At 40.3% G+C, this 13163-nt stretch overlaps 1 protein-coding gene across 3 annotated transcripts in view; it reads right to left on the bottom strand.

The window, feature by feature from the left end:
• Nucleotides 1-4967: 4967 nt before the first annotated feature.
• Nucleotides 4968-13163, bottom strand: part of AMMECR1 (AMMECR nuclear protein 1) — a 112413-nt gene continuing 104217 nt past the window's right edge. For all 3 annotated transcript variants that reach the window (XM_084639815.1, XM_084639816.1, XM_084639817.1), the window contains one exon: nt 4968-9354. In XM_084639815.1, coding sequence (XP_084495941.1) covers nt 9240-9354 — 115 coding nt within the window. In that variant the 3' untranslated portion in view covers nt 4968-9239. The remainder of the gene's footprint in view (nt 9355-13163) is intronic.

Below are 13163 nucleotides of genomic sequence, written 5' to 3'. Positions count from 1 at the left end.
AATAAATACCTTCTACTGTGTGTGGGAGCAGTTTTGTCATCATTTTAGCTATGCCAGGTCCTGAGCCTACCTGAACAATCTTGTTGCCTGATTATAACCAATCATAGCCAAGAAAATTGAACATCTTCCACTACATCCCTTCCTACACTAGAGCACAAAGGAGAGAGATGAAACCACACCTAAGGTACATAAGTACTCCTTCTCTATTCACTGTTTAAACCTCCCCTACCCACAAGTGGTGGGTAGAAGGTACAGGTGGCAGGAGATTACTTTCAAATCTTCACCCATGAAGAAAATGCTTTTGAAAACTTTGTACATGTCTTGTTAGTTACACTCTGCCTACCTCAACACCCTCTCCATTGAAGTGGCAGAGCATTCTTCCTAATTTTCTGTACTGTCATGCCAATATTTCACAATAGTCTCAGAAGAATTACAAGGTATGGAACAGAATATGCACAGGTTTCAACCTAAAACAATCTTTTGGACCTTTTATTCTGCAATATTTGCACATTTTGGCACTGCTGCTCAACTGCAGTGGATAGGTAAGTCCTAACTTTTAGTTTGTCATTACAGATGACATCGAGCCCTAATTAGCAGGTTTTTATTTAAAAAAATCCCCACACTTCATGAGTGCTGTGATCAACTACACTTCAGACCAGCAGTGGTTTGATTGCAAAAGCTGTTTAACATCTTTACTTCAATCCCATGAACAGTATCATTATGACAGGCTACCATATAACTTGCAAATGGTGTTCATGGAAAAGGAAAGTGACAAATCGTGCACATATATATTAAACAGTATATAGAGGCCATGAGCTGTGGGTTTCATCCAATCAAGGAGCAGAATCAATACTATGTCTTGGGATGACCAGTCACAATGTGTGAAGACTGAAACCATTGGCGCTAATAACTTGAAAGCACAGCTCAAGCCACCAGAGTAGATTTCTACCTCTATGAATGAGAGGCAAACTAATTTACTAAGCTAGAAGTCTGAATAATAACTCGGACAAGGGGCTAAATTTAATCAAATTGTTCCCTACCAATAGGTGACATAGCTATAATTGTCAATCAATTGTATTGTTTATATTTGTTTTAATAGCAAATGTTTATCAATTTTAATCTGTCACCCAAGAACCGTAGCCTTAGCTCACAGTACCACAGATTTTTTGAAAAGCAAGTTGATTCATAGACTGGAGCAGTGATCAAGGTATGGGGATTTTTTCATTGGTAGGTATAGCCACCCAGGAATCCATCACACTTTGGGAATGCACCATGCTCCATTTGGGAATATTACCATGGGGAAAAGGAGAGTGGCTCTCTACTTGAACATTGCAGAATAGAAAAGCATACATATTTCACTACTACTACTTTGTAAACATGCCTTTATACAGGTGACAAAATCTGATAAATGCCAAGATGGAAGCTTTAGTCGGGTATGTTAAGGATGGGATTGATTGCCAGAGCATTACCTATATATGGATGGCAGAACGAGAGGAAAATGCTTAGTATTCTGCATGCATTGAGTGATTTTTTTACTTTAGCAACAGCAATCAAAACAAGTCAATTTCTGTGTATTAGTGATGAAGTGAATGTGTAAAGGCTTTTTTACCAGTCTAATGACTACTTTCCCCAAACTGCCTGTGCCCAGATCACTATCACTCCATTACTTCCCCAAGACACACCCATGCCCGCCACCAGAGAGGAAATTTCTAAGAAACTTTTTTTTTTCCAGCTAAAGGGTACCTCCAAAGCTTTCACGCAGAATGTCAAGATGTAAAACTGCTAGGAGTCGGGGAAAGGATTATTAAACAGTTTTAAGGTACAGTTCAGACTGTAGATTTATCCTTCATAGAAATAAAGTATTAAAAACAGATTTGCTGCTTGATGCTATTAGTCACAATTTTGAAAGTACTACAGTGATGTCAAAAAGGTAAAATTTACTTATCTAATTTTTCATTCTCTGAAGTTGGCACCATGTTCTGTGATCCATTACAACTGGGTTATTTCTCCTAGTCTTCCAAGTGCAAGAAGCGTCTTTGTTTTAAAACTCTCTAGCTGTACAATGTACAGCCAACAGGTGGTGCTGTTCAGAGACCTGTAACTCCCCAACCTTAGAAGACAAACTATACATTCTGATTATTAAACATAAAATATTAGTATTGCCAGGCAGGAGACTGTATCTACTTACTTTTTTAGACAGAGTGGAAAGAAGACTTGTGGCAAAGTCAGATTCCAATTTGAGTGAATCCCAAGATTTGACCCTCTCTGAAGGAATACTCAGGGAGGGGAAAAAAGGAAGGATTGAGAGTTCCTCTTCAACTGGAATTTAATGCAAAATTGGACACTTTGGATGGAGTCTCTTGGAGTCCACTTAGAAGGAAAAATTACAGAATATGTAAATTTTACTTTCTGCCTTGTGGGCAGCTGGTGCTCTGAGCACTACAAGTGGGAAGTAGACAATCTCCAAAAAGGGGGAGAAACCTTAAACCATCAAGAAAATTGAATCCCACAATATACAGATGCTCCCTGACTTACATAATCGTTCTGTTCTGGAAAGCCTTGCGTAGCTCGAATTTTGCATAAATCGGAAACGTATACCTGAATGTTAGGCAAAAAGCCCCAAAGACTCCTATTTCTAGCTTACGGAACTTTTTACGTAAGTGCAAATTTGCGTAAGTCAGCTCTTGTGTAACCCGGGGAGCGTCTGTATGGAGTACAGTGAGGGGAACATCCTCTGGGGTATTAGTGTAGACGTCTAGCCCAATAGCTTGTCTTTACAAAGCCACCTATTGACATACATGCAAAAGCTACACAAACGAGCCCAAATTTTCACATTTGGGCACCTAAATCCACAGAAGACACCTCTGTAAGAGTGATCCGATTGGCAAGGATTCTGAGCACACTGTTCTCAATGGATTTGGTTCCTAATTTTAGTCACCCAAATTTGGGGTCAAGGATTTTGCGGAAAGAAATGCATAGTCTCCCCACAACTGCCAAATCCCATCTGCTACATAGGAGGGGCAGCATCATTTTTACATGAACTGTATAAATGAAAGGAATTAAATTTACAGGGTAGCTGGAATTTTTACATACACTCACCCTTGCTGTGGAATGTGATCAAAGTTGTACTCTGTACTAGCACAATGTGAAACAAACCAGTTGAGGACTTAAGCAAGACTAGTAACACTGCAAGTCATCTCTTTTGAAATGATGTGGGGAAAGAGAATGAATGTACACTGATCACTATCTAGACCCTCAGGGGTCAGCAACCTATCAGAAGTCGTGTGCTGAGTCTTCATTTATTCACTTTTAATTGAAGGGTTCGTGTGCCCTTGTTTAATGTTTTTTAGAAGGTGTGTCTCTATAAATCTATATATTATATAACTAAACTATTGTCATATGTAAACAAGGTTTTCAAAATGTTTAAGAAGCTTCATTTAAAATTAAAATGCTGATCTTACGCCGCTGGTCCGCTCAGGCTGAGTGGGGCCTGCGGCCAGGACCCTGGCTGGCTCAGCCCACTGCCGGTCTGGGGTTCTCTCCGCTGGCTCCTGCCAGCCAGGGTCCCGGCTGCTGGCCCCGCTCAGCCTGCTGCCAGTCTGGGATCCTGGCCCTGCCCACGCAGAGTGGGTACGTACCTACCTTCTCCCTGGTTCTAGCCCATTCTCTTCCTCTCTCTCTACACTGAGCACAGGGCTAGGGTGTAGGGTCTGGCTAGGAGCTAGAATGGGGGAGGGGGCTCAGGGTTAGGGCAGAAGGTTTGGGTGTGGAGTGCTTACCTTGGCAGCTCCCATTTGGTACGAGGGGTGCAGGTGGGAATGTGGGTGCAGGAGCTCCTGTTTGGTGCTCAGGGTAGGAATGTGGGGAGTGCAAGGGTCAGGACATGGGGTGGGGGGGGTGCAAGAGTAAGGGCAGGGGGTGTGTGCTGGAGTCAGGGCTGGGGTTGTGGGGGGGTACAGGGGTCAGGTCAGAGGGCTGGGGTCGCTCCCAGCCCCCTGCCCTGAGCAGCTCACAGTAGGCGGCTGTAGGGGATATGCCCTGATTCCATGCTCCTTCCCCAAGGACCTCTCCCCACCTCGTCTCCCTCTCCTCCCCAGAGCACTATGGCTCTGGTTCTCCCCCTTCTGCACAAGGGCCATCAGCTGATTGGCAGCAGGGAGGGAGAGGAGGAGGGGCAGGAACCCAGCATGCTGAGGGAAGGAGGGAGCTTGCCTGCTCTGCAGCAGCAGCTGGCAGGGGCGGGCAGGATTTTTAAGGGCACGCTGCTGCCTGGTGGGGTCCCGGCCTGGGTTCGGCAGCGGGCTGAGCATGCCATTAAAAATCTGCTCCTGTGCCATCTTTGGCAGATGTGCCATAGGTTGCTGACCCCTGGTGTAGATAATACTTAGTCCTGCCATGAGTGCAGGGGTCTGGACTAGATGACCTACTATGGTCCCTTCCAGGCCTACAATTCTACTTTAGGTGGGATTTATGGTGTTTGTTACATACTCAATACTCTGTGTATTCATTTCCTGAGTTTTATACTGTTTTGTCACATCTCCCCAATATGTACTATATAAATGATAGCAGCAGTTGTACCAGTATGACTGGTTTTGCAACAAGAAGGCTCTATATAAAAGACCAGACCCCTCCCTCGTGGATTTGATTTAAAAGTCACTGAAATCAATGGAAGGGGCATACACTCAGTAAATCGAGCTCTGAAGGAACTGAAGTGTTACATATTAGGCAGGTGACATCACTTCTCAGTTAGATTGTCAATTTCTCTTTGCCACAGAAATACCAAGTGGTTCATGCCCAATTTATTGCTCTAGCTGGGAAAATGAACAGACTGACTTCATTTAGAACAAAATGTACCTCCAAATACATCATTAAAATCCAAATTCCTTTTTGGAACTCTCAAATGTTCAAAAAAGTAACTGAGCTGGCCACACAATTTAGCAAAGAAACATGAAAACAGGAAATGGTGATTCTTTTTCCTTATTTTATTGGGTAAATGATTTAAAAGGTAAGAACAATAGTGTTAAAACTACTACAATATCTTTCCACAGCCATATCTCACAGACCCACAGATAACCTTCTATATTTTTTTTGTTTTTTTCCTCATTTTTACCTTTTTTAAGCCATACTCATATTAAAATGCCCATTTCAACAGTTTCTTCACACTAATAGCAATTAAATGTTGGAAGGGAGGATCTAGTTATAATGGAAGGGGGTTCAGGTAATCTGTGATATTATTGTAATCAATAATCAAGTTACTAATAAGGAAGGAAAAATAGGGGCCCTGTAAGCTACTCCAGGTAGCTCAAAGCCCGTAATGTGTCACCATTGCATTCAAGATAACTCATTATGCTGGTGAACAATTCAAAGTAATTTTTTTCATAACATATAAAACACTAAAATAACTTAGAAACTAGATCCAAATATTTTGAAAAGAATCAACTTTGATATACAAAAACAGTCATAAGTTGTTACAAAAGTTTCAAACAAAAGTTTGTCTTCTCAGTGCGTTTATGTACCAGCGCAGTTACTGGATCCAGAGCAAAGAAAGAGGTTTTTATTTTTTCTTTAACAGTAATAAAAAACAAGGAGAACATATCTTTGTATATAAAGAATCATTGCTGGTCATAAGAAAAAATGTAACCAGAAACCCTTAAATCTGAGAGGCACACTTTGGGTTTCTATATTTATTTTTAACATAAAAGGAAAGTCACCAGTTTATTTAAATGAAGGAGGTACTCAGACTCCTCAAATAAACTTAATTCCATTAACATCACTAGCAAAAATCAGTTAGAAACTGTACAAAAATAAAAAAGTTACCCTTTAACCCTGCAGGGATTTTGTAAGGACTGGAAGGCAGGCTTTAGGAGCAGCATGTGTGCATGGCTGGAGGCTTCTTTGGTTCGATCTAACACACACAAGAGATGTAACCTACTCCAGGCAAGAGTTTGAAAAACCCGCACATTTGAAGACAAGTAAAGAGGTCCATATACAAATGTCAGGGTGTGCCACATCAATTGCCCTGATGAACTTCGTACACCAGGTCCAAACTCACTACTGTGCTCTCCACCTACTGTGTCTAGCACTGTGGTGGAGGTGGGGTGGGGGAAGTCAGTGCGATAGCACAATCTGGGCCAGAAGGAAGGCCACTTGAAGCATGACTGAGCAACACTTAGAGGGGCTTGCTGTCTAACTCAGATAATAGCACATGGATCTGAGGAAGAGACTTTAAAGTGACAGTTAAAGCCTTTTAAAATGGAATAAAGCAAACTGATTAGTGTTTCTCGGAAGCTAAAATGTTAACTTAAAAAAAACAGTGAAAATACCCAACATAAAAATATTTCCACTGAGCTATATCTAAAAGGCTATTAGTGTAGTTAAATAAGAACATTCATGAAACTGATTTCACACACTATTCTTGATCAGGTTTAGAAAAACAGACCTATTCTGTCCCAGGGCATGTCTGAGTGAAATACATGCAAGTTTATTCAAATATACCCATAAGTATATAAGAAACATAATAAACAGCATTCTCAGCACTTACATATCGAGGAGATAGGTGCCCCAGAAACATAGTAGATAGATTTGATTATTCTAAGCATGGAAAACCAGTGTATTTCTACATATCTCCTATAAAACTGACTGATTGACCCATATATCTGTAACAGTTTTTTAATGAATGACACAAGACACTGGTCCAGAAGGGCCTGGGCATTAATTGATTTTAAAGCACACCTTTACAATTTGTATAACACTCTTAGAACTATTCTTTTTAAGCAACAGCTACTGAAAGATAGACAAAAATTCATTGTGCATTATGCTGTGTACAAAAAGGAGACAAAACTATCCTTTTTTTCCCCCCCAAGCCATGATGGGAAGTATTGCTGACCTTGTCCTTCAAAACCTGCAGGATTGTTTATTTCATCAGTATATCATTATTACACTGGTAAGAAATTCTGTATAACATCTGCATATATTGAGGATTTTTAAAAAATCTGATATGATTTTAGAGTCCGCATGACCAGTCACGTGACCTGCTCAAGGTTGATTAGCACCTTTAAATACATATATATTTTTATATATAATCTTTTTTTAAAAAACTTCTAACAATGAGCTCATACAGAAGCATGAGCACGGTGTAACGAGATGATGGGTAAAGATGGGGTAAATGACCTTTTTTTTTTTTTGCAGCAGACAATATTATTCAGCTTGTGCTCAGTTTCCCTATAAGGGCAAGAAAAAAACCTTTCAATCAAGTAGCCACTTGTTTACAGTTTCCACTTAAAAGCTAATCCACTTTAAAATGTTCCCCAAGTAGAAACAAGACAAAAGAATCCTCCAAAATATCCTCTATATAAACATCTATTGATTTTTGCAGTGTCCACTTCGCATCTCTCTTGGCTACTGAATTTTCAGGCCCTTTTGTTTGCTTATAAATTAAGGCATTACAACTGAAAGTGTTTGGACATCAAATGCTGTGGATGAAGGAATACCAAAGACCTTCTATCTTAAAACTAACCAGCAAAACCTGCCTCATATTACAGGTGAGCAGTAACAATTTACCCAATTACCTTTTAAAATATAAAAGTTTTAGCATGATCCACTAGCCGCCTGCCATTTGCTACAGCAAACGTATTATTAGCGCCGTCTTTTTTCTCTGATCTGTTTAGAATATATATTTTGTTTCACACGCACACATCCATTATTTGAAATATTTGGGGATTTCTACTTAATGTATTTTACACATCCGCACGTAGAGGGTCTTTTTCTATGATGCATGGGGTATATTATCCCCTTGAAGAGGCAATAAACTACTCCTGGTGTTAGTGGGAGTTCTACAGCCACACGAAGCAAGGAGAGAATAGGCCCCAAAATGTTCAGGTCTTGCTACTCTACCACACGTACCTTTTATAAATCCCATCTCCGTTCCTACAGCTGTAACAACAACAAAAAATTCTGATCAATACACTAAATGAATTTCTACCTCTTCTTAGTGCAGAAATGTTACCAGAACTTTTTCACAGTACTTACAACTCTCCAGGACTGCTCCTGTAAGAGATGAAGCCATCTGAAATCATGGCATATTTGTCCTGTGCTCTTTCTCCAACACCCACACTGTTTTTTAAAACAACAGTTAATTGTTATCTGGCTAATCATGACCTAATACAACTTAGGAAACCCACAACTAAAAAGAAAGAATATGATGAGGAGAGAAGAGAAATTCTTTCACAATTTGCTTGCTCAAAAGAACCCCAGTTTAAAACATAATTGACACTAGATCAGTAGAGAATTGAGCGTGGTTTGCTAAGCTATCTGGTGCTTTTAATATTCTTCCTATGATTTTTATGTAACTATATTTATGTCCTACACAAAAGGCACAAAAATCTAAATCCATTTCTTCCTAATATAACATTGCCTCTTCACCAACCATTATTAAAACAAAAGTGACTTCTAATTTGAGAACATCAGAACGACGTCTCTTCTTTGCATTACAAACACTGTTTTGGTGTCTGATCCTGAGAAGGGCAGAATACCCTCGATTCCCACATAATGGAATATGAGTTGAGGGCACTTAGTACCCTGCTGGATCAGGCACTTTAAGTCTGTAATCAATTAGACCAACCGATCCTGAAATACTTCCTATCATCAGTGCCTCTTATGCTAGGTACAACAGCTTCTCTTCATCTGAAATATTGCCCTTCAAATTCTGTCTGTAAGTACTAGATCTGAAGCTCATGTATTTAACTACATGAAGTAAAGAGCTTTTACTACAGTGGTGGGAATGTATACTTAATACCTGAATCTCTGATATGTTTCATTCCCTGTTACAACTATTAATGCAACAGCAACAAATGTCTTACTCTAAAAAAGGATATCCCTAATTGTAACCCTTAAACATTAAAGTCTTCCTTCCATCCACAGTCACAGAAAACCTTGATTGATATTATTCAATGTTAATGTAGAATAATTTCAAATTTTATAAAAAAACACAAGGGTTATATATGCTGCAAAAAAACCCCCGCAGTGACTCAATAAAAAAGAATTATGGGAACTTCGTAATAATGCAGTTTTCTCACCCGTTGCCACGATGAACTTCTCCAACCAAGGAGAAGCGTCAACATGGCAACGGAAACTATCATCATAAAATGGTACAGTAATAGAGATAGCTAGACCAGGAAGGGGCGGGGTCTCCTGGGAAGAGGTCTGCAGAGAGGTCCAGTGACTGGTCATGTGGCTCAGTGTCAGGAATAATGGTTGTATGGTGGAAGGGGGTGCCCAATGCCATTTTGGAAGTGATGATGCTGTCGATGGGCAAGGTACTCCGTGTAGCTCATGGTCATCTTCTCACTACGGTACCTAAAAATGGGCAAAGAAAAAAATCTCAAAGGATTTTTAAAGGAAACCATTAGAAATACTAAAGTTAGGCTTGGAAGGATTAGATTTAATTGGTAAACAAACTTCACTGTACGCACACAAACCGACAAATATTTCCATTGATTAAAAACTAAAATGTACAGAGTGGCAACATAACAAATATGCTGCTTGAGAACTTAAAGTTATATCCTTAAATCAAACTCTATATATTTTGACGTGATGTTGACAATTTGTATTTTAATAAAAAAAGCTTTTCTTCTTGAATCTGTGTCTACTGTCATTAAATAATTATCTGCACTACCCCATAATATCCCACTACTGTGAAAATGTAAAGAGATAAAAATGCTTAAAAACAAACATGGATATTATCCACCAAAATTACAAACAATCAAATAAAAATCCAATTCTGCAAGTCCTAACTGAGGTTATGGCATAGTCATGTGCTTTCCAAAAATAGAGATTTCATCATTTTGCTATTAGGGAGTCGGACTCTAATCTCAGTTTCAGTGATGTAAACCCAGAGTAACTCCATGGATTTCACTGGGGTCACTTTGGATTGCTTTATTTCAGTTTCATTAAAGCACCTATCTGGGTGACTTTTTACAACTGAATATATACAATAGTATAAATGTCTTCAGAAGGTGTTGCCCATCAATAGTAGCTGTCTAAGGAGGTGGTGGTAAAGCTACATCAGTTTGTACCAGAGTTACTCCATATCCTTAACCAACTCACCCCACAAAGTCAGAGAAGATGCAAGAACCATACATGGCCCAAAATCCACGTGGCCTCCTTTCACATAATGTCTTTAGTTGTAAATGTCCACAGTCTGGACCCAATTATACTTCTATATGGGTGCCAATGCAAAATAACTCCATGGAAGTCAAAATGGAGTTACTCACCTTTTTTGTACCAAAGCCTGATATACACCTAAAAGTTAGGTTGACATAGTTATGTTGAGTATCAGAGGGGTAGCCGGCTTAGTCTGTATCCACAAAACCAACGAGAAGTCTGGTGGCACCTTAAAGACTAACAGACTTATTTGGGCATAAGCTTTTGTGGGTAAAAAACCTGAGGAAGTGGGTTTTTTACCCACGAAAGCTTATGCCCAAATAAATCTATTAGTCTTTAAGGTGCCACCGGACTCCTCCTTGTTTTTATAGCTATGTCTGTCAAAGGTGTGAAAAATTCCTGCCCCTCAGCGCTGTAGCTCTGCCAACTTAATCCCTACACACAGCTAGGTTGACAGAAGAATGCTTCCGTTGATCCAGCAACCATTCCTCGGGGAGGCGGCATTCCTGCAGTGAGCGAAAAAACCCCTTCTGTCACTGCAGGAGGCATCTCCCCGACTGCGACACAGCTGTGGTGCTGAACCTGTGCCTCTACAGCACCCATCGTGTGGACATGGCCCACATATAACAAAGAAGAATCTGGCTCCTGATAGATTCTTTTTAAACGCTCTTCATAAAAAAAATGAATAAAGTTTACCAACAAATCTGCAAACTGCTGCAACATTTACACTTACGCTGTACTGTAAAATTGGGAATTGTGCATTTATGTTGAGACTATTCCTTGCGCTCTATTGCCACAAACTGTGATTTGAAAGACCAAAAATATAAGGGAAGCACAAATGTACTTGACACGATAGTGTTTGTGAGTGATGTATGTATTCATCAAATGGCTTCCAGCCTTGGCTGAAAGATGGGTTGTACGTCTCCTCAGTTTGATGTGAATGAAGTGTGGCACTTACTATGTTGTGAGGATCTTAAAAGGAGTATGGCTTCTGGTCTCTGTGTAAACTGATCTTTGAATGAAATCCCCTTCCACTCTGAAAATAAACCATCAACTTGGCAGCTAATGAAGTTACTTGAATGTGTGTCAAAGCAGGACAAGGGCAGTCTGCCTGAAACTAGAATCACATCTGCTTGTTGAACCAGATGGAAAAACAAAATACTATTGCTATCCTTATCCTGCATCTTAAGTCACTTTTTAGACATTCCCTGTGAGAGAAGAGAGAATTAAAGTTAATGCCAAGACTAGAACTCAAAGGATAGCTGGAGCTACTGCCATCACTCTGAAGTGGGGATCATGAGCAATGGACCAGTTTTGGTGTATTTCAAGGGTTCTCAAACTTTCTTGCACCCCTTCTATCTACAGAATTACTACACAAACCTAGGAGTAGGGAGCCAAAGCCTAAGCCCCACCGCCCTGAGTGAGGGAGGGGATGGAGGTGGGGGGAAAGCCAAATTCCAAGGGCTTCAGCCCCAGGAATGGGCCCTGTAACCTTAGTCCCGCCACCCAGGGCTGAAACCCTTGGGCTTTGGCTTTGGCTCCAGGCGGTGGGGCTCGGGCCTCGGCTTCAGCCCTGGCCCCCAGCAAGGCTAATGCCAGCCCTGGTGACCCCATTAAAACAGTTTGAGAACTGCTGGTCTATTTAAAACTTTTTTCACCCTTGACTTCTGGAGTAGAGAGAGAAGTTATGCCTCCTGCCCGAATTCTCTCAATATTCTAGAAGGGAAAGGGGGCAGCAGAAGCTGCACGACAACACAATTATTTCCATATAAAAAGCAACTGGAGCTGTGTTTCAAGATACCTTATCTGACAAGAAGTGTTTAATGTTTCACTGTTACCCTATATCACAGATGCCAGTAGGAGTTATTTGAATTGTTAAACACACACAACTAGCAGATGTGGAATACTGGAAAACAGGAACAGTCCTCTAAATACATATTTTTGACTACTTACTTCACTGATGAGGGCCAATAATTCTCCACTGGTTTGGGTGCTATAGATGTAAAGAACACACTCAAGCTGGAGGTGTTATTTTCAGCTCAGGTAGATGTACGTGTGCTAGGTTTGAACACACTAAAAATAGAAGCGTACCTGCAGCGGCATGGGCAGTGAGATGGGTTAGGCACCTTGAGTACAATCATTTCCCTGTAAGTCTTATTCTCTGAAAACAGTAGGAGACTAATATTCCTAGGTTCTTGTGACTTGTGGAAACTCCTATATCAAAACTCTGATACTATTAACTCTAGCATCAGGGGTCTCTCCTACCATCTCCAATTAGTTCCTTTCTAAGCAAAAGGTAAAAAGTTATAGAATTGAAAAAATAAAGCAGTTACATTTTCTATACTTGGAAACTGAGTTTGGTTCTGCAAAGACTAGCTCTTCCCCTTGAACCTCAGGACTGAATAATATTCTCTATTTGTATTCTTCACAATGATCAAGTTGACCAGCAGAATTCTGGATCGTGAGTTGTCAGTGAGCCACAAACACTGTATTTTTCAATGACCGCATCCCCACTCACTTATTTTCACAGATCACAATATCATTCTGCCTTCCTCCTCTCTGAATCTAAAACACAGTAGCCTAACTTGGTGGGCTACAGCACTGAGTATTTATCTTAAGAGAACACAGCTCTTCAGAAAATCTCCACGTTAAGAAGGCAGCTTCTATAGAGCTAGGTGATTAAGGTATACATTTAAGAAACTTATCTCCTCCACCAGAAGCTGGAGATCACTCAGTCAAAGTTGGTGGCTACCTTTGAATGGACAAACCTCATACATTCTATGATAAGATCTGCAAGAACACAGTGTCTTTTCATCAGACAGATGCCCACTGTCTTTATATGGAGATGGCTTTTGGGCCCTACGGTTGGTACCACATCAATAATTTAGTGCCTTATCCAAATTTACTGTTTAAATGAAATGATACTCAGTGATCAGTGATACTCACCATGGGGGTGGTGATTGGGGAAACTGTCTAGTACAAGTTATGAATTCTGGTTGATT

Source organism: Lepidochelys olivacea (genome assembly GCF_965140295.1).
Source record: "Lepidochelys olivacea isolate rLepOli2 genome assembly, chromosome: 9".
Lineage (NCBI taxonomy): Eukaryota > Metazoa > Chordata > Testudines > Cheloniidae > Lepidochelys > Lepidochelys olivacea.
This window is presented reverse-complemented; position numbering and strand designations above follow the sequence as displayed.